The sequence below is a fragment of the Pelmatolapia mariae genome, linkage group LG16_19 (genome assembly GCF_036321145.2).
Source record: "Pelmatolapia mariae isolate MD_Pm_ZW linkage group LG16_19, Pm_UMD_F_2, whole genome shotgun sequence".
Taxonomy (NCBI): Eukaryota; Metazoa; Chordata; class Actinopteri; order Cichliformes; family Cichlidae; genus Pelmatolapia; species Pelmatolapia mariae.
In genome coordinates, this window is record NC_086241.1 from 49,302,292 (window position 1) to 49,324,673 (window position 22,382).

At 40.8% G+C, this 22,382-nt stretch overlaps 1 protein-coding gene across 5 annotated transcripts in view; it reads right to left on the minus strand.

Annotated features, from left to right (window-relative positions):
* The window catches only part of ttll5 (tubulin tyrosine ligase-like family, member 5), a 62,736-nt gene that overhangs the window by 34,827 nt on the left and 5,527 nt on the right, over nt 1-22,382 (minus strand). For 4 of the 5 annotated variants that reach the window (XM_063498110.1, XM_063498111.1, XM_063498108.1 and 1 more), the window contains exons 5-20: nt 21,506-21,612; nt 21,162-21,292; nt 20,946-21,028; nt 18,237-18,306; nt 18,062-18,146; nt 16,266-16,367; nt 16,061-16,152; nt 15,770-15,877; nt 9,078-9,159; nt 7,850-7,911; nt 3,144-3,199; nt 2,535-2,576; nt 1,554-1,661; nt 1,338-1,429; nt 736-798; nt 50-198 (exon numbers count right to left, since the gene is read on the minus strand). In XM_063498110.1, the coding sequence (XP_063354180.1) occupies nt 50-198; nt 736-798; nt 1,338-1,429; nt 1,554-1,661; nt 2,535-2,576; nt 3,144-3,199; nt 7,850-7,911; nt 9,078-9,159; nt 15,770-15,877; nt 16,061-16,152; nt 16,266-16,367; nt 18,062-18,146; nt 18,237-18,306; nt 20,946-21,028; nt 21,162-21,292; nt 21,506-21,612 (1,432 nt within the window). The remainder of the gene's footprint in view (nt 1-49; nt 199-735; nt 799-1,337; nt 1,430-1,553; nt 1,662-2,534; nt 2,577-3,143; nt 3,200-7,849; nt 7,912-9,077; nt 9,160-15,769; nt 15,878-16,060; nt 16,153-16,265; nt 16,368-18,061; nt 18,147-18,236; nt 18,307-20,945; nt 21,029-21,161; nt 21,293-21,505; nt 21,613-22,382) is intronic. The other variant, XM_063498112.1, reaches the window with a different exon arrangement.

The following is a 22,382-nucleotide window of genomic DNA, read 5'->3' on the forward strand; positions in this document are numbered from 1 at the left end:
TTATTTCAAACTGAAGAAGGAAAAAAAAGAAAGAACACATTGAGTTTACCCGATTTTTTCTTCCTTGCAGCAGAGCCATGAGTCAGGTGGCGCTGTCTCCTCTTTCGTGCCTCCAGAGACAGCAGCTTCCTCTCATACTGGACAACGTGACAGCCATGGACCACGTCCACCTGCAGCTGCACATTCCCATTCACATTCCTGCGAGGCAGAGCGAGACGTGTCAACGCAATGATAATAACAACAAGAATAATGATTTATATAGATATTATCAACGAGTACAAAGCAGAGAAACAGCTGTAAATTTCAACTTTAAGTTAGGTACTGCAGCAGCAACCATCTCCCTGAACTCACTACTTAATGAATATGGAAAATCTTAGATGGGCTTAGTCGGGGGACAAATCTCCAGTCAATACAGTCAAACCTGTGGTTAAATCTTGAAAGCCTGCGCAGATTCAAATAACCTAAATGAACGTTGTACTACAATAACAAAAATGCGGTTCAATAAAACGGCACAATTCATCTGCGACTATCTTTCCCTTCCTGCCCCCGAATCGATGCCACAATGCCACATAGACACAGGCGCGCGCTGGAAAAGCTGAGTGTGTGTCATCTATTCAGCTGTTCGTCTCACCTATCCAGTCAAAAGACCAAACAAATGCCACGTTACAATCCCACCATTTCCACAAACTGATGGAGAGATTTATTTCCCATCCCGACCACAATGGAAATGCTTACCTTCCATGGAAAAGTCTGTTCGCCAACACGAAGTTCATTGATGCCTTGGACTCCAGATATCCTCTGAGAGAAGAAGATAATAGGCAAATTACAATAATCATAAAGGCAGGGGCCCCAGTGAGCTCCGGCGTCTTTATTTGTGGCAAATGTGTTAAAAATGAGACTTCTGTGATACTGTGGAAGCAACTGGTATTAACTGCACCAATAGCTCCCCAGACCGCTCAATAAAACGCTTTTAAAAATGCCACAAAATACCCTGCTGCTAACGGAGGTTTAATCATGCAACTAATCCTCATATAGGAATATAAATTTTAAGCACAATGATGGATTTCCTCTCTTAATAGGAGTTTAATAGCATTTTAATATAAAGTCACTGTGGGATCATTTTTTTTGGAACATAGACTCCAACAAGTTTCCAGTGACTCTGGAGCTATATCGTAGTTCGGTGGTTGAATTAGCAAATGCAAACAGGAGTCGCTTAGTCTGGCTTTAAGCTAAATGTCCTGCTTATCTGAGCACAGTATCAGTAATGAGTAACATTACAGACAAACTTCCCTTGCGGCCTACAAGGGATCTGTCTGTTCTTTCCTGGCTCAGATTACCCATAGAGCTCCCATGTATCCGCGGTGGGGAAGATCCTAATGAAACCTCCTCGTCTTTCATACTCTTCCTTTATCCTCCGCAGCACTCTGATCTATATTAGTGAAGGAAAGTAAAATACCATCTATTAAAAAAAGAAGCAATGTTTATACAGAAAAAATACAGTTACACAGCCTATACTAAAAGTACTTTACACAACATCTTTATTAAGACCTTACCTCCTCAACACTTAGGTTCAGAGTGCTGTCTCCTTGGCCATGCTTAGCTCCTCGCTTGTCCTTAAGATCCTCGGTTTCTGAGATGTTGGTTGACGTCGGCCTCTGTCGCTACAAGAAGCGGAGACAATGCAAACAGTTTTCGATAAAAATGTGTAATATGTTTCCTCTTTTCAATCCAGTTTTGTTAAAGCAAATCAGGTGCTTCATAATCAGGATGAACAAAAGGCCGTAAGGGTAACAAACGCTTTCTTTTGAAAAACAATCCACAAAAATCTATTTGTATGTTAAGTTGAAAATGTAGAAGCTACATCACAGATAACCAAAACCCCGTTCTCCTCTTTTGTCTTCGCCACAGAAATAGAGTGCTTTTGTTAAGCAGTGGCATTTCTGGTTGTCTCCCTGCTGCATGCACTACTAGGCTGTGACTGACAACTTTGGCATGCAGTTTTGGAACTCGGGCCAGATAGAGGGGCACAACCCTGCATGATCACATATAAAATTTGTCATCTGAATAGCAGGGGGATTATATTTAATTACCCTGACACGGATGGTGGGGATACAAAGGCAGCCAAAAAGTGACAAGGCTTAATCCCTCAGTAAGGGTCTCAACTGTTGCCCCTGATCAGAGTGAAGGAATAGGACAGGTTCTCTATGGGCCCCTGAAGTTCTTCAACAGCTAGTGTTTGGCTTGATTTAGGTGTGCCTGAAGCATCAGGAAGAAAGTTTTTCGACTCATTACGTAAAGTAGCGCATTGCAGCTTGTTAAGTGCTTTTGCTAAAGAAGCTTTGATTAAAAATGCAGCATTAAGGATTTATATAAGCCATCTGTCTGTCCCTGTGAAAAATTGCTTTAGCCACATAATCAAATAAGCAAAAAGCAGCAAGCGATTTCTTACCGGTAATGCAACAGGCATCAGGAAATTGCAAAGGGACAAAGCAAAAGAAGATTAATACGTCTGAGTCAACAAAAAAAAAGCTTACCACTCTGCTGTGCGTAGTGGCTGGATGTGCAGAAAAAGGTTTCTAAGAGGAAATGGGTGAACACACTGCATCAGCATTGAGCCTGTATCAAGGCACATACAGACAACATCCAAACCACATCAACATACAACAATGAAACATTGTTACTTTATGTCTAAACAGGCCTTTTACACAATATAAGGCGGAGCAGAAATCTGTCTGATTTAGTAATATCCCTCCAGCAGGTCCTTGGCCAAATCTTAGTGCAGTAGTCGAGTGGAGGTAGCCAAGTGTATTAGCTGTTGTGGCATCATTAGGCAACAAGGCCTAGAGAGAGCATTAGTCACTTGATTAGAAATGATAAAACAATAAGCCACTGAGAGTGTAGCACTTACAAACTGAGGTCACTCAAACACTGTAATTGCATTAGCAGTTGTTTTGCATTACAGTGAATTTTCCATTAGGGTAAGAGAAGAGCTCAGTGGCAGTGGCAGGAATGTAGTGTAACTAACAGAGACATGAAGACAAGAATGGGAATGTTTCACAAGGAAGGGTGAATGAGTGCAATGCTTGGCTTGACGGTTGTGTGTGCGTGCATGTGTTCGCGTGTGTGCTAGTGTCCACCACTACCTGTGTTCTTTGGTCAGAGCGAGGCTGTCTCGACAGGGGGTCCTGACACACAAAGCCTGCAGGGATACAGAAGAGCCATAAAGGGGCATGTTTATGACATCAGGTCTTAAATATGTTACATTCCCATGACCTTCATGTATTGCATCAACTTCTTAATGTTTGTGCAAGAAACCAATGTGGAGCATAGACCGACACAAAGGCAATAAATTAAACAATATCATGCTGTATGCTGTATCAAATACATGAATTTTTTAAAAATACATTTAGGTCAGAAAGAAGTGTTTCAAAATAGGGACCCACTGCAGCATAATGCAACCCAGGCCCCTGATGCTGAATGGGTTTGTTTCTTAAGCTACAGTCACACTATAGAAAACAGTAGTTGGAGATCACTGTACAACTAAAATTACTGCGACTATATGCAAGGAACTTGTAATATTGCTGCCTTTGAAATGCCTGCTTTGAAGATGGGGAGTTGGTCTGTGACTACTCGCAGACAGTTGACAACTTTGGTGCATCAAGATGAGTTAGTAGAGTTAGTCCCTTATGAGTTTACAACTGAACAGGGTTAGATTGGCAATTGCATGCAATGTGTTTGGGATACACTGGCAATTAAATGTGAGGAATTTGCAAAAATCAGCTATTTAACAGCAAATTGGCAAAGATGCTCAGCGGCCTTGCTTTTACATAGGAATATAACTACTTTAAACCAGTTCGCAACAAGCTGAGCCAAGTCTCCTGCAGATGAGTTCTGCTCATCAATGCAGACTGATTCACAGTGATTGCAAGAACTGGCATTCAGTCTGTTTTTGTTTATAAATTAAACATTATTATTTTCAAACCTTTGCGACTCTGTGCGGGAATGATTTTAACCCTGCCTGGTACAGGGTTACTGGGGCCACACCCTTGTGGAAGCATGAAAGTGCTTGGTGGCTAAACTTTAGTCCATTCGGCCTATTCAGACAAAGCCCAAAGAGGCAACATGTGCCCACCTTCTTTTGGGTTCACCACCTGCAGAAGGCACTACAGGGTTCAGGTGCAATGTATGGTAGGTGGGTGACTTTCAAGGGTGGAGACCTTGGCAGTCTGATCTCTAGCTGGTGAAATAAGCTCTTTGGACACGGAACGCCACCTCTCTTATGGGGAAAGAGCCTGAGCTAATGTGTGAAGTTGAAAGATACCCACTAGATATAGTTGGGCTCACCTGAACGCACATCTTGGGTTCTAGAACCAATCTATGGGACTCTGCTCCAATCTGGAGTTTCCCCCGAAGAGAGGCAGCAGGTAGGGGCACTAGTATCCCCCCAGGTCCCTGCCTATATGCTGGGGTTTTCCCCGGTGGACAAAACAGTTACTTTTCACAATGTGTTTAGGTTAAGGATATGAACCTGAATGTCATTTACACTTCATGCAGATAATGGGTGTGGTGCTCAAGGGTGGGGACTCCGTTTTCCTCCTGGGAGAATGTGGCTCTATTGGCTTCATCAGGTGGTGACCTCCAGATTGCACTGGAGTAGGTTGGAGCTGAGTGTGAAGTGGTAGAAATGTGAATTGGCACCTCCAAGTCTGAATCCATGGTTCTTAGCAGGAAAAGGGTGGTGTGCCAACTCCAGGTCAAGAACAAGATGCTGCCCCAAGTGGAGGAGTTTAATATCTTAGGATCTTGTTCAAGAGTGATGGGAAAGAGACGTGTGACAGTAAAGGGACCAAAAGAAAAAGACCGTGGATACAACAGTGTAAATGAGCTTCCGGCAAAAGATGAATGGGCTCTAGCCTTAGTGAATTCAGTCATTTACTGTAGGAGGGATTCAGAGTAGAGCCATTACTCCTTCACATCGAAAGGAGGTTCGGACAGCTGTTCGGACAGGCACCCCTTGGGCGCCTCCTGTGCAAGGTCTTCTGGGCATGTACTACCAAGAGGAGCCCCTGATCCAGACATGCCGGAGAGATTACATCTCTCAGCCGGCCTGGGAACATCTCCGTATTCCTTCGGATGAGCTGGAGGAGGTACTTGGGTTACTCAAGCGAGCTCCAGATAAGTAGCAGAAAATGGATGGATGGAAGAATTCTACTTTTTTTGTTAATCCATGGGCGATGTCAATGATGGACCGTGCCATACAGTGCAGAGGCAAACCAGGAAGCTAGAAAGTTTTTTAATTGTTGCCCCAAGCAAGCGACTTTATACTTAAAAAAATAAAAAATAAAAATGTATATATTGTTCCATTTCAGAGGTATTAGTCAGTGGATTGCCTCTTTTATATGCATTCTTTGGTTACTAGTCTTTATGCAAAGCTAAGCTAACAAGCTTAAGAGAGGTACTTATATTACAAATGTATTTTCTCCAAAATGTTAAACTTTGACACACTGCAGTGAATTTACAATATAGTGTTTTTAAGATTTTACTTTACATTTACGATTCATCGTGTTTGTCATTTAGATTTCTTAGCAAGACGTTTCCACCCTGTCTAAAAGATTTAAATCTATAATCTTTTGTTTATTGATTCCCACATTCCTTCATAGCTAACTAGTGGTCACAGTGCCCTTTTAAATAAATAGGTTTATGTTCTATCTTGCTCTCACACTTTGGGTGAATTAAATCTATTGACAGCTTAGAGCTCTGGGCTATTTATTCTACCTCATCCAAGCCGTCAGGTAAGTTTCAGGCCCCCACCATGCTCTTGCCTAAACACGGCAATTATTACAAACAATGGTGACAGAGAACTGACAGCTACACGCAGGCAGAAAATTAATGCAAATGGAATGCTGTCATTATTTACAGGTCTGGGAGGCAGCCCAAGTGTTATCAGCCAACAGCGACTTAGTTTGTTTGGTACATAATAGATGTGCTATGTTTTACATGCCACCGCTTATTTTCCCCAGACGCGCAGTAACGTCTCCGTCCAAAGATAACTGGCAATTTATGATTCTACTCTTTCATTTAATGAGCCAGTGGAGAGGGTTTCAAGCCACAGTATGGCCTAGGGTTAAGACGCACATGCACATGTGTGCACACATTCACTCACATGGGCGTAATCACCACTCCTTTAATATCATTAGGCTGTGACCACAGATAGACTTAATGGTTCGGTGCCATTTTAGATGGACGCCTGCTAATCAGTATGCTCTGTGTAAAATATAACTGGTAACAAGGATAAAGAAGAGTATTAAGTAAAGTTAAATAATCAAGATCTTTTTTCCCAACGTATACGGATTTATTTTGTATCTACAAAGAAAAGGATAAAGTCTAAAACAATGTGGGCTCCTATAGTTTCATATCTGAAGTCTTCATCTACATGAGAATTTATAATTAAGAAGGGAGGAAACATAACAAAGACACAGTATCTCTCTTTCCCTGCAGCAAACATTAAAAAACAATGTTGATCTCTGCCTTGGGCCAGGCTTAATGACCACAAAAAAGTAGGCCTACGTTAACGTTTTTTTGTCTGCAAGTCATTTAATGTCAATTAATGAAGGCTACGATTTATTCTTTCAACAGTGGAGCGCCCATTAGGAAGCCATACAGCTATTTTTGGCACTTTGCAAAACTCAACTCGTGGAATGCAGGAAAACATTAAGCATTAAACAATAGTCGACTGTCTCCACTTGAAACCTGCTGGTTAAAAGAACCAACTAGCAGTTATGGCTTTTAGTGACACTAGCACAGAAAAAAAAGCATAATTGCAGCACTTTTCGATTTATATTAGCCTCGCCAAAATAATGTCTTTTTCCCAAATATATACTTGTGCAATAAATGCTCACTGAATGATCTCTTAATTGTGCACTAAGTATTTTTCCATCCAGAGCTTAAGCATGAGTAATGCAAAATTTAACCTTAAAGAACATCTAAATCTTCAGTTAAATTTGTTTATAGGCTCTGAATCCTTGTTACTCAACAGTTAATCTAGCTTCATTCTGCATTGCGATTTGTATATTGACGGCTTACTGTAGGTGTGGAACGTCAGCGTTATAGTATTTTTAAGATTCATACTGATACGATATTTGGGGATTTAAAAATTCAATACATTCAAAGATATGTTTTTTTCTTTTAGAGACATAAAACATAAACAGATTTTTTTATGTGTAGTTATTTATAAGTCCTTATTAGGATAATGCAATATAAAAATAATCTTTTTTTGTTGTCACAAGTTGTGAATTATAACAACTATTCTTTTTGACTTTAGTCAGATTCATGCCTACAAAGTTCCAAAAAGGCTCCCTTAATTGCCCTTTTAACATTTTTAACATGTACCAATGCAACTGTTTGCTTTAAAACTGACATCTGTTAATGTTTACTTTTTCCCCATAACTTTTAATGTCGATATTCTCCCAAGATTTGTCCTTTGATTTTTATTTAGTGGCTGATAATATAACTGGAGATACAGACATGTAAATGGAATGGTACTTATATAGCTCTTTTCTATTTAAGTACTCAAAGTGTTTTCTCACTACAAGCCCCATTCACCAGTACATGTACACATTCTTACAAGGGCTTTTATCTATGCCTAAGCACTTGCTTCCTAATAGTCAAACACCAATGTGTGAGGTATCAGGGCCTGAGGCTACTTTAATTCACCAGCATTTCCTATGCTAGTCTACATCAAGCTCAAAGTGCAGATTTTATATGAAGTGATTGTCTATAAAGTCCACCCACTTGTGCAAAACTGTGGAATTAAATATAAGCTGCATTCATTCCTGCCGGATGTACTCACCCACAAGTGAAAACATGTCTGCAATCATGCTGGCCTTTATCTTTAGATCCAAGGGAGCATCACTGTAAATAAGTAGATTTCACAAACAAAAACATTATTGTCATATAATGTCAGACTAAAATGCTCATCAGTTGAGTGCCTTCAACATGGCATTGAAATTAGGAACATTTTACAACATTGAGATGATTAAAAAAAAAACACCTACAGCTTTACATTTTGCTAGGAAAATGAGAAATCGCTTAAAACATGCAGACATAAATACAGTATATAAAAGTAAAACTGTTTAACCAATTTTAGCAAGCCTGAAAGTCAATATGACCACGTTTATTCTCCAGCACAGCCTGAACTCGGTTTGGCAGCTTTGGTGTCATCTCTGTAAGTAGTCTTCAGGAATACTTCTCCAGGCTTCTTAAAGTACATTCAAAGCACCTCTTTTGATGTTTGTTGCTTTTTGTTCCATTCCCTTTCATTCTGCTTCAATAATCCTGAAGTCTGGCCTCTGGGGATGCCAACCCATGACTGATGGTGTTCCATTGTGCTTTTTTCTATCCAGGTATACTTTTATTACACTGGCAGTGTGTTTGGGATCATTGTCATGCTGAAAAATGAAGCTGTTGCCAATCATTCCCGAGGGTATTGCATGGAATACTGTACTTATCTGCCTTCATTATTCCATCAACATTGACAACATCCCCAACACCACTGGCTGAAATGCAGCTTTTGACGAACAGTAGATAGATCAAGTGAAGGTCTGGATGCATCTCTCAGGTTATGTATCAGCTCTATACTGAATCATTTGTTTTCCTATTTCTGAAGGACTTTACTTTTAGATACTAGATTCACTAGATTCATCTGCTGTAGTTTTTTAAGCCCACGGTTTATTTTGTCCTCCACTTCTCCAGTTTCCTCAGTCTTTTTAAGGACACACTGCACACCATGCTTAGAGAAGATACCAAGTTTCCCACTCATACCTCTTTGGGAATCACCTTATTGGTTAGAGTATACTATTTTCTGTCTATCAAACTTTGAAAGACCTTCGGAAAACCTGGAGAACTACTGCTCAAGAGCACTTTAAAATAATAAAAGAAAGGCTGGCTCCTTTGAGGCAAACTATAATAAAGAAATGAGAGGTGTCTCAATACTTTTGCACATTACTGCATGTTTTGGAAAAGAGATCCTCCTGAAATAACAAATGACAACAATTTAATACAGTAATTGAGTCACTCACCAGGCTAGGGAGGGAGAAAGGTTCACCTCTAACAACCAGGGTTTGAGGTTGGAGTCAATGAGCACATCAAAACCATACAGCTCTATAGAGGGAAACACAAAATGAATCAAAAGGTTTTTGCTGCAGACAAAGAAGTCAGCAGAAACAGGATTACTAAAAAAAAGAAAAAAGAAAAAATCTCCCAAATCTGCTCAGTTAAAGGATGAAGGATATCAAAGTCAGAAGCACTTCCAGAGTTCTGTCATAACCTCATTATGTGGCATCTGGCAACATGGCCCATGACTTTCTGTTATTGATTACACGCATGTTATATACCCAATCATTCAAGAAAGAAACATTTACCAATGCCTGCTACTGAGGGACTGGCTCAAATGCTTTAACCAAGCATATATATATACACATCTCTCATGAAGATTCTTACATAAGATGGTGGATCAAAAACAAACTGTCCAGCAAATAATTTTGGTTGGGAAGGTTAAAGTAAAATGTACATAGTTTCATTAGATATTACCTAGAAGGACACTGCCCTAATGGTCACCAGAAAGAGTTCCAGCACCATCATAAGTTAATATCTTTTTAACTTGGAAAATAAATTCAGATACTAAACTGGGACCATGACTTACAGTGGCAAAATCTAGGGAATTAGAAAGCCTTAGACAATATATTATTATAGTATATATTTCACCCCAGTTATAGCTGAGCACTGAGTGACACAATAAAAAAGTGGTCAGGCAGTTCCCCATGTAAAAATTAATCCACTCTACTCCAATTTTCTCTCCTGTTTCACTGACTGATATATGGCTCACAGTGGCAGAGTTGCCCTATGTGCCATATGAAAGCCCTCACACTGTTCTGGGGAGTGTCACCCAATAAGCCAACGAGCCATCGGCCCCAGCAGCAGCGTGCAGGGAAACCGCAGTATTTTACTGGGATAGCGTGAAGCCCAGCCAAAGAGGCAGAGGAAAAAATCCCTCTAATGGCACTTCAAAAGAACAGACTGTGTTGAGAATAGGCCTGGGTGGTTGGAGGTTTCAAAGCTGCTGTAAGCAGCACTGTTTGTTCTAACATCTCAGGTCAATGCCAGTGTTAAGCACACAAAAGCCAGCATGACAGCAACCAGTGGCCCCGGCTTTACACTCAGTATCACATTGATAAAACAGAGCAGATCAAGTTTAAAAGGATGAGTAAATGTAATTATGTGATGTTGTATGTAGTTAAAAACTCATGAAGTTAACCATTAAACAAACCATGAGTTGTATGGGTATGTGTATAGTATGTACACTGGAGCATGTCTAAATAACTTGCAGATGTTGGAACAAAAAATAAAAAATAAAAACCTGGAGGCAGATGTCAAGTAAAACTGCTTGATATTCATCAGAAATGGTCAAGAAGTTTTATTCATTTTGGTACAAATGCGGGTCTCCATTTATTACTTTCAATTCATTTTAGAATGAAATGCATTTTGTATCTGAGGACAGATGTTACATTTCCTTTCTGTGAGTGATAAATGGGTTATGGGAGCATATGTTTATAAAAGGTTATATGGATTTCGTTATATGGCGAAAACATGACTCATACAAACATGTCTGTTTGGTGTATGTAATTTATAGGCTATCCGCATGCAATGTAAAGCTGCCTGCTCATTCATGTTTGAATGAATGCACTGTTTCTGTTGAAAAGAAATGCAACAGCCATGCAGTTTTTGTAAGAAACAAATCTGCTCTGGACAAACAGAGAAAATATGTCGAACTAAAATTGTGGTATAGGGTTCTTGTTTGCTGTAAATAAAATTATTTTCAACATTAAAGGAACAGTGTTTAAAATCTCTCCACTAGGTGTTAATAGATTTCAGATTGCAGTCAACTGAATTCTCTTTTATTATGGTGCGTTGCTGAATAAGTCGGAAGTTCCCAGTCAGAAATTTTTTGTGAAACATTCCATTCAACTCGGATTGAAACTTGAAAAGTCAGAACGAATCAACATACCGCAACTTAGTAATCCAAGAATGTGGCACTGAATGTAAAAATTAGTAAAAAGTAAACTTTAACCTCTTAAGCCCCAAGCCTAACTGATCTCCTGCCTTTTGCCCCCGTATCAGGGGGCGTTGGGGCTTAAGAGGTTAATGTGTACTTCCACTGCTAAATAAGCCATACACAGAACTGATCAGGCTCGATACATGAATGTGTTTTCTAAGTGCAAAAAATAAGTATGCTGTATTTCTAGTGATACCTCTACCTTGCCAAGAACCAAAACGAACCCTGTTTCTCCCAGCTTTTTCTGTTCCGAGGTATCTGGAACTCGGCATTACCCGTCCTATTTCAATTCATAATCCCAGATATAGTGGCTGCTGTAGGACAAACAACTCTGGCTGTAGTTCATGTGTAGTGAGTATAGGCGGTCAGTCCTCTGTTTACCTCAGCTGTCTACATGCTTTGTGTCCACATCGATCTACACCGGAATCAGGCTTAAAAGGTCTGATAGAACTCGATGAGTCAGTAAAGCTCACTTCTGTCTAATGACAGCGATACTATAAGTTGTTGAGAATATCCTGAACAGCCAGTGACTGATCTCTCACCACATACATAAAATTTGATTAGACGGAACATCAATGTCCATCTCAGCCACTTTATTCAAGATGATGGGCAACATGTTGAAATCCACACACTGGCACCTGCTCCTATGTATTTTTAGTGGATTAATTCTTTAAGTTCATGAGAATGTATCAGTTTGCTAGAACATGTAGTTGCACATTAATCTATGTATATTAATGAGTCTAACATTCTTTTTTCTATTAAATAACAAAGAATGACTTACTGTACCTTTGAATGAGTTTGTTAAATTTAATTTTTTAGGACACACTTTGAGAACATTTCTTTACATCAGGGAAGCACAATATCACTGGGTCACTGTATATCACATGCACTGAGAACTGAACTTATGTTAGTGTCATAGGGTCCAAATTGGTGAAAGTGCAAACACTATTTTCGTGATGGAAATGAGCAGAGTCTGCCTTACGCCCACAAGCCAAGAGCTGCAACATAAGCTGCCACTGCCATCTTTAACTTCTTTAACTTCTGCGGATGGACGGGACCCCCACTGCTAAGCAGTGCTCACTTAGCAAAGCATTTTATTTTCCACTTGCTAGCTTTATACCATTCAATCCACTTTTATAGGAAGATGGGGAGAAAGTGTGTGTATCATAAAGCTTATAGACAAGAGCGCTGGAATAAAACGGCTTAGCTTACGCTCCCTCTTCAGTGGCACCACAACAACAGGGAGAAAAAAAAACAACAAAAAAAAACGGGAGGTGTTACACCACCTCACCGTCCCCCCGACATGCAGGCTCCATGTGTCACGAATTTTCCCCCAATTAGTAGCAGACGCCATTCCTTCCCCGTGAGCCCGTCGAAGCGCTCACTGTTAGGAACGTTTGTTCTGCGGCTCGACCGCTGCCAGGGGAGCACTTTTAAATGCGCCCACAGAGAGCCCACAACAAGCATCACAGACAAGCAGACGAGAGGCAGCGAACATCCACATCACACCCATTAAAGAGGGAGGGAGAGAATAAATATGACAGAGAAAAGGGATGATGAAGAGTTTTTGGGGGGTTTTTTTGGTTTGCTTTCTTTTTTGTTATTGGATGGGCGCTGCTGGAAAATTCACCACAAGAGACAAACGCCCAAAAACAATGATCTCCCCCACCCTGCCCATGCAGCTTGTTGGTCCACAATAACAACATCAACATAAAGTATTTCCTTCATGTGTGTTCTTTTCACAGCAAGGACAATTAAATTCAGAAATAAATTAATGGCGCTGAACTGTTTCGCTGCTGTCGCAAGGAGCTTAACAGGCACGCCTCAGAGCCACAATCGAGAAAACACTCCGAGGACAACAAATTAAGTCGCTGTTAACACTCTATAGCGTTATTGTGATAGTGGGACCCAAAACCATTAATCATTCTCGAAAACACTCAGTTACACAGCAGCTGCACTGTCATCATAGGAACACAAACACTGTGCCGCAGTGAAGTGTGGGAGTATCTGACAAATGTAAGACAGGCAGAGTGGTTCGCAGACGGGAGATCCAACCACACTCAGCACTTAATGAGGGACGTTCAGTGAAACATAGGACCAGTAAGTGGAATGTTTTGTGTGTAATAAAATAGGCCTTTGGCTTGGCTAATCAGATCTTAGTCAAAACATCTCATAATCAGCATCTCTCAGCAAAAAACCCTGTCCATTAATCACACAGCAGCGGTAAAGAGCTGCATGGGTGGCATTTTCTCTCCACAGACACACAGACACACACACACACACACACACACACTTACACCCACTCCTTACAATGTAAAACGAAAAAACTGCTGTTTTTATTTCTTCCCACATGAGACATTACGGAGCTATAAAAAGATTTTGTTACAGTATGTGCATTTAGATACACCGTGCAATTCAAGCAAAGGGAAGAAATCCAATTGGAAAACAATAAACATTGTATTAAAGCCATTAATAGACATTAAAATGGCAGGGAACAATTTGCAGTAAATTAAGATTATAATGTGCTTTATGGTCTCGCATGGCTCCCTTCCAGACAAGCAACAGACTGTATTAAAACTCTAAACAATGGTTGCTTTTATCAGCGCGTTCATTGAGCTAACACACATGCATTTGTTGCCACGCATTCTGACGCTTTACCTGTTTACTATTACAGGCATGCCAGGAAGAAGGCTGGGCATAGTGGTGGCTGTGAAGTGGGAAAGTATAGTAAGGATAAGTGAAAGAGGAGAAGCAAAGGAGCTGACAGTGGCTGAGTGAACATGACTCCCAGGTGGTTAGGGTAGGTTTTTATTTCAGGGACAAAAAAAAGAAGCCCACAAAGATATCGGACTGGACTGCCTGAAGCTTAGACAGCTTGAAGCTTGTATGTTTGGAAAACACATGGTTTATACTGGTTTCTACATGTTCCTGTGTTCATAATGTATGCACATACACAGAGAGAGGGAGCTTGCATGCAACATGACCACACTGGGAGAGACAGATCAACAGAGAAAGGATGAGGGTGGTCTACTGTCTATCTTTGGAAATATAATCCTGTAAATAGACTATGAATGCTGTAATTAACTTGCTTGAGGCCATCTAAGACAACAAAACTGCACTAAATTCAACAGTAAACTGATACGGATGAAGTACGATAATGGCCATGCTCACAACAGACTCCAGAGTATTATGTGTCCTAATCAAAAGGTGCAGTACCTAATTGTTATTGTTCAGTCCAGCTACTGTATACATGAAGCAGACTTGGGTTTCTGCAATATTAATGTAAACACCTCTTACCACTTGTTCACCTTTAGTTCAGTTTCACAGGAGGCTATGAACAAAACAATATAAAACAGGAACAAATGCTTACTAGTCTACAGGTTGGTGCAAGATCAGATTCAGTTGCTAATGTCCTGTTTGCATGCATCTGTGGAGCATTTTTGTGAATGCATTTAAAAAAACAAAACAAAGCAAAACAAAAAAACAGAATACAGGCAGACCTGACAAAAATAATGAATGAGAACAGGAGCAAACCTGTTTTTCCATTCTTGTTTTTCACCCCCTCTCTCCAAAAATATGTCATCGCATTGTTTACAGTGTCTCTCAGGTATGTATGAAAGCCAGGTTGAGGCTTGGTAAGTAAATACCTGCATGGTCACCTTTTACACCCTGGGTTAATGTGTGTTTTCTCAACCTTGCAGTGATGCTCAGGGTGCAGATAGCATCTTTATGCAGGCGAATGTCTGATGGTTATATTGTGCTGATACGCACCCAGTACAGCCCAAACAACCGCCCATCGTAGGACTATTACGTCTAAGAGGCCTGTCACAACTGCGGAGTCCTTTATTTTTCTAACGTCTGAGAGGTGAGGAGAATGTGAGCATGAAAGGGCGAATTATAAACATAACACGGCAGAAGAAACAGCAAGAGAAAAGGGGGGGAAAAAAGAGAGTGAAAAAGAGGCAGTGGTGCTGAGAGAAGCTAGGCCAGCGTACTCGCTTTCAAACCCAAAATCTCAGAAAGGCTGCCAGACACGAAGAAAGAGCGCAGACAATTAGTGCCAACACTAACATGGGTAATGGCTCCAAAATGGAGTTCACACGAGCCCACTGCAAGGCAAGACTAGCCAAGAAAACAGTCAGTCTAAATCAGGCTGAATGGCAACAGAGGAGAGGAAGCAAATTCCTGCTTCAGTCAACAGGCCGTCCACGACCCGGCAGCCAGTCAGAGGGCAGCAAACATGCAGGAAGGTTCCACACTGAGGAATGAATGTCTACAACTTCAGCACGGTTCAGTGGACAAATAGTATGGAGGAGCTGCTGGACAATGAATCTGAAACTGAAGAGAAATGTGAGGGGTGTGGTAATATGTATGACTAAGTATGTGTGAGTGCTTCTGCACCGTGAGCAAAAAGAGAGATTTTTTTTCCCCCGGAGTTCAAATTTCATTCAAAAGAAATTCTTGAGGAGCCACATTTGTGCTGATGGCCTTCACATTCAGACTAGCCTTTCAGAATTTTAGCAAATTCTTTTGGAAACGCAGCTGGATCCCATAATCCACAGTGGCTGTAGCAGGTGTAAGCATATTTTGGGGGACTAGATTGTTTTAACTGTGGCTGCGGAAAAAAAGAAAGTTTTAAGAAGAATAGGAAACGATTACCAAAGCAGTTTGTCTTGTGAGGAACAAATGTCTTGCAGGCGGTGGCTATCTGTAGCTCAGCGCTCAGTACAGCTTTGACGATGAGGTCCTCAACTTGCTTCATCAGCGCTGCGACGGAAACATCAAAGGAAAATAAGATATTTTAAAAAAGAAAACAGATTAAAGCACTCCACACACAATGTTTATGATTTGATAATACTCATAAGTGAACTGCAAAAAAGTTAAAAGTTACTTCTGTCATCATTGCATGGATATTAAAAATGAAAAGAACAAGGTGAAGGTCTAACTCACATGTGGTGTCCTTCCCCTCCTGCTTCAAATACCTCAGCACTGCACTCATACTCCATTTGTTCCCATAATCCTCAACTTCGGGGTCATCGCAACTGAAAAGAAAGAAATGAGCTTCAAACACTCCAGCTGTAATAAATGGATGAGTCAGAGGGGGAGCCTTCCCGTAACAGCACCGCGTTGTATTTTGATCACTGAGGGGACTTACCTGACATAATCGCTGCTCTTTTTGTTCACGCTGTAGTTGGTGAGGTGCATGAATGTGTTCTTGATGTTCTTTGAAGTCCTGTCATACTTAACTGTGGCAAATCTGTGAAGGAGCAGGGTTTATTTACACAAGAGGAAAAAGGGGGAAAAAAATCCTTCTACGTAATCCAACTATTCCCCTACATATCCATGTGCCGTAACATCCACATTCGCAAGACACTTGACTATAAATAATAAGGGCACTTGGGAAAGAGATTAGTTTCTGGCAGTGTTTGAGAGGAGTGGATGCCACATGTGCAATAATGAGAATTCCTTTGGCACACACCATGTACCTGAATACCAACACATGTGAAGGAATGTCAGGAGATAAAAGTGGGGTTCAAGATTCGGCCATGATTTACTGAAAACAGTTGATAATGAAGCCAGCAAATAAGAGGGAAGTGGCACTGTGTTTCCAGCATGAGCACGCACCTCTATCAGAGCGAGATGAGGATCCAGTCATTCTATAAATCATCAACCCTCTCCTGACCCACCCGTGTCTGACAATAGCCTTTCTTTGTTAAAGAAATTATTATTGCTCTGAACACCCAGGCCTAATAACTCGAGCGCAATCACATAAAGTCGTGATAGATATGAGCTTTGAACAATGTCACAATCAGCAAACATTTGATTAGCACATCCTACAAGTGAAACAATAGGGCGCTTTGTTTCAAAGTGGCCAAAGCCACACGCTCCACACAGGCAATCTGCAAAGTTTAGGATGCCCTCTTGTGGGTGCTAAAGGAAGATGAATGTAGTCTTTCACAAAGTCCCGCTGGATCTCACAGTACACACTGAGTGCCATAATAATAAACAAGGTTTTCCTTAACAACACGCAACGTGGCACAAAAACCGAATATAACGTGACACAAATAAACAGGAAGTTTCATGTTGGTTAACCACTTATCTAAATTAGGGGAGCCTATTCAAACTGTCAGAGGCCAAGAGGACAGCTCGCTAGTCCTTCACAGGGCTGACAGAGTGAGAGGCAAGGACAATCTCACATCACTGAATTTTAAATTGATAACTGGTGGTTGTAGGAGAGAGAAAGACTTTTTTTTAGTAAAAAATATGTTGAGTGGACGTGAAGATGATGGCGATTTATTGTTCTATCTATGCCATCCAGCCAGAACTGACCAACTAGAAAGTCAAATACAACCCTATGGATGACTCTGAGAAGTGTGTGAACTGCAATGAAATTATTAAACAGCCAAGTTTTTCAATCAAATGCATCGTGATGTGGCGACGCCAGCAACAGCAAACAACACAGAGTGGAAATGTAGCGAAAGTTAAAAATACTTGTAGATCTTGACAAGGTGTTGAATCATAAAGACGTAACATACTGTTATTTTTCAGTTGCAAAAAAATATAAGTGAAGACTTTGATCATCATCTCATCAAGTTAAGGTGACTTCTAAATAAGAAGCCTTGTGAGTGCCTCCTAAGTGAGGTGTCTTGGGGTATACCAGTAGGAGAACCTGGGGCAGACCCAGGACACAGTGAAAAGAATTTGTCTCTCAGCTAACTCAGGAACACTATGGTATCACCGCCCAGAAGAGCTGAGGAAGTGGCTGGAGAAAGGGAAGTCTATATATATTTGTTTAAATTACCGCCTCTATCAGCTAGAAGCAGATAAACAGCAAGATGTATGGCTGTATGGATGGATGGATACCAAAAAGACAACATAAAATTTTATGTAAAAGCGCCAGGAGATAGCTTCTATTGTATTAGTCACCATTTCAAAGGTAAAAACACTCACCTAGCCAGGCCTTCCTCATACACATAGATGAGGAGAGGATCGTAAGACGTTACCAACACGTACAAACGAACGTCAAACTTGAACCCTGTAAAAACAACAATTAGATTAAGTCATAAAATTCTTCAGTGCAAATCTGTCAAAAGAAAATAGCAAAAATATAACTGTAACAACTCACCATCAATGAGTAGTGGGTTATTAATATAGCGAGACACCAAAATGTTTTCAGTCATGGAAATCTGATTTGGCTGTAGATGAGAAGCAGGACGCACAAAAGAAGATATGATGAACACAGAAGAAAATGCGGGCAGTATTTTATCACAAGTTTAAAGCTACAACACCACGAGTGATTCATATAGAACTGCATTAAATACTCAAGTTCATTGGGCTGACGAGACGCTGCAGTGAACCATAAACATCAAAGGATAATAAGATGAAGAAAAGTTTCAGTGACGCTGGTCATAGCGGGTCAAGCTTCAATAACAGCCTATAAAAACACAATCTGGTGGTGGGAGATGGGTCATTTATGAGGTTGAAATGTGTTGCAGGTGGTGAAGTTGAGAAGAGATGGGGTAAAGGGGGGGGGGTGGGAGTTGGAGTAACCTCAGCGCTGGCTACAGTTCAGAGAAAAAGCAAAGCAAAAAAGATGAACGTATTTCTTTCTTTTCTCCAAATATCGCTCTGACATTCTTTCCACTGTTTCATAAAAATGCCTGAGAAGAAGAAGAATCGTGCACATGTTTTCCAAGGGTGAGAACCTTGTTGAGCTCCTCCAAGAGCCCGGGGCCTTGAAAGTGTGTGATTTACTCCGCAAAGCTTATTAATGTCTGAAACGCTGGTTGATACTTACTTCGAAGACAGCTGTATCAGTGCAACCCCCACACTTAGATAACATCTGGCCAAGTGACTGTTTGAGTTCACACGGTACTTTTTTATGTCAGTGTGCTTATAGTTAACTCCCACTAAGGTTTTACCCATAATGCGAATTCATGCTTGCACATGGTTTATTCACACACACACACACACACACACACACACACACACACACACACACACACACACACACACACACACACACACACACACACACACAAACACACACACACACACACACACACAACAGAAGAGCTGACTGACAGTCTGTATTATTGTTTTGAGCTTTGCTTGGCATTAAGATTAGCTGTTTTCTTCTCCCTGTTTCTCAGTCTGTGTTAACCTATTCTTAAACTCTGCTGGCTTTAGCTTTGTAGTTACTATTAAACACTAGTCCCAGTACTCGTCCCCATTAACAAAGAAAGATTCAGTTAATCGTGTTCAGTGTTGTTTTATCTTTCATACTTTACAAATACGCCAACACTATTTTTAAATTTTTTTTTTTGAAAAGGCTATTTTGGGGAGAAAAACTGTGCATTCCAGATTAGGTCAGAAATCAGGATTTCTGAGTCCTTGGTCCGACATTTAATCCAGAATGCACCCTTCAACTCATATTTCCTATTCGGAAAGTCGGAGAAGCCCCACCAACCTCCAGTTAACAGTCTGCAATGGTGGCAGTGAATGTAAAGTGTACTACTGTAAACAGTAGTAAAAGTAGAACTGTAAAATCTCCATAGCCAATGTTGTATGTTTGTGACTCGAACAACCAACCTTCTGATCAGCAGACAATCAGCAGATGACCTACTCCAGCGGTCCCCAACCTTTTTTGCGCCACGGTTTGTGCCCGACAATATTTTCACGGACCGGCCTTTAAGGTGTCGCGGATAAATACAACAAAATAAAACTAGTACCGGTACCGAAAAAAAGAAGATTTATTCATAACACATGTGAAAAGACCCAGGAAAATCGAGTTAACGAAAAAACGATAACAAAATAACGCTAAAAACTGATAAAAACCCTGAAAACCATACATTTCACACCCGAGTCTCACTCTCGCGGCCCGGTACCAAATGACTCGGCCCGGGGGTTGGGGACCACTGACCTACTCTACCTCCTGAGCTACAGCCACCCCACATAAAAAACAAGTATTATGTTGTATTGCTTGTGATACCTGGATGGCTTTACCTCGCTAAGAATCAAAACAAATCCTGTTTTTGTTCTTGCTTTTCCAACTTTAGCACTGGAATGCACTAACTCTGGAGTGACATCACTCCCAAGTTCCAACATCCGACTTCCGACATAAAAGCAATGTGGAATAACTTTCCCCATCTTTGCAAACACACGCCAGTGCAGTCACACCAAGCTCAAACACAGGTGGGGAAAAAAGTAACAGTTGACATCCTCCAAACTTGGGGATCAGCAGCACCAAGTATACCAAGACTAAACTACACAGGGAATTAAGGAAGAAAGAAAAAGGCCTATAACCGTGACTCAAAATTACTTTACTTAAAGGTTAAGGTTTACTCTTAACCTTTCAAAAACACTAGGTTGGCAGCATACTTGCAACACAAAGTCCACTAATTTGCTTTCTTTTTCCTCATTGACCACTCAGTTTTGTAGCCACAAAGCTCCAGGAACAAACAACGAGGTGGAATTTGTAGAAGTATTTTTCTGTCAAATTATATTTATTATATCACTGAAGTCCTCTGAAAGTTTTGACAACTGAAGTTTAGAATTAAAAAATGTAATTAGACACAGAGCCATTTAAAACAGTGTAATAGCCACAGTACATATTATATGTTAAGGAAAAGACTAAAACACTACAGACAGAAGGCCAGGGAGCCAATTATCTCCTATGAACAAGCACTTGGCAGCCGTGGCAGCAGACTCAGGGGAGGGTGGCCATCTGGTGTGACCGGTTGGGGAGAGGGGAAAATGAAAGGAAAGAAAAGTGTGAAGTGTTCACATTTTAAGGATCAAAAGGCACAGAAGTCTAAGAATAAAATAAACTCACATTGCTAACCAAGTAGATACCTCGTCCTCTTGAAGATGCTACTGGTTTAATTATCCACGGGCCCTTGTCCTTGGCAAAGCAATCTGAGGAAAAGAAAGAAAAGAAGAAAAGGAAAGCAGGAAACGCTGAGAACTGCAGTCATTTAAAATGACTGTAAACATGTCATAAATATAGCCCTGCTAAGACGAACAGGATTATGTGTGGGTGGTATCTTACTGCAGAATTCCTGGTACTCGGCGGGAAGCACAAAGGTCTGAGGAACAATGTGGAAGTTTTTGAAGCCGTGAGTCTGCTGCATTCGCTGGATGTTTTTATAGAGACGGTCTTTGCGTGTCAGTTCGTGCGATCTGGACGTGTGGAAGAACAAATATAGGAACACATAACAGCTACAGAACACCCTGGGCCTGATGGTATGATTCACTTCATGCTTCATAAAGGCATCGGTCCCAAATAAATCGCACGTTGCAAGCGAAAGCCAACAAACACATTGCCTCATACGGCGATATTTATAACAGAGGAAACAGTGGAAACACACTCTATATTTGAAACCTCTATTATACCTGGGAAAGTGGTTGACCTTCTGGAAGTCTTGAAGGCTGCGTAGAACGTAAGGCTTGAGGTGAGACCCTGTCCACATGAGGTTGAAGTCATTGCTGTTTGGGTGAACCTGAAAAACAGCAAGACTGAACTGAGCAGACAAGCCAGATGAAATGATTTTGATTTAGCGCACAAAAAGTAAAATACACCAGCAAAGAGATCATTAAAAGGGTAAGCTCTCAAGAGTTTCCAGCCACCAACAGAAGCATCGTATTCTGACGTCCATCACGTTTGATTGCTCGGCTGAATCTAAGAAACAGACTCCAGCACCACCACCATTACCCCATCACTAACCCTACTAACTACTGTACGACTTACGCTTTTGACATGATCTCAAAAGGGAAGGCCAGTTCACAGATTTCCATCACTGTCATGTTATTTTATCTCTTTTTTTGTGCTTTTTTCCAACAATTTGTTAGGAGGTGGGATTCACATGGCCATTCTGTCTGTGTCCCGTGGAGAGCCAGATGTTTGCAATAAAGGCTTATTAAAGTTTGGCTCTGTCCGGGCTGCGGTAGACACTCGTCTGCCTTTTGATGATGGGTTAGCAGGAGTCGAGAAGCATTGAAATGAAATAAAAAGGGAATTAATTGTAGCTGCTTGGAGAGAGCAATAACGGGGATTGTGTGCCCTCGTGAAACCAGATTAATGCTTTTTGAGGTCATTTTGTTTTTTTCCATGGGTGCATTCCCGGGCTTTGTCACCAGCAGTCAAATGAAGATTAACAGACCTACAGTAAAGCGTATCCTACAATTGCATGTGCCGCAAAAAAAAAAGAAAGAAAAAAAGAAAAACAATGTATTTTTACAAGATTATCTGTTAAAGTTGTACAATTTAAGT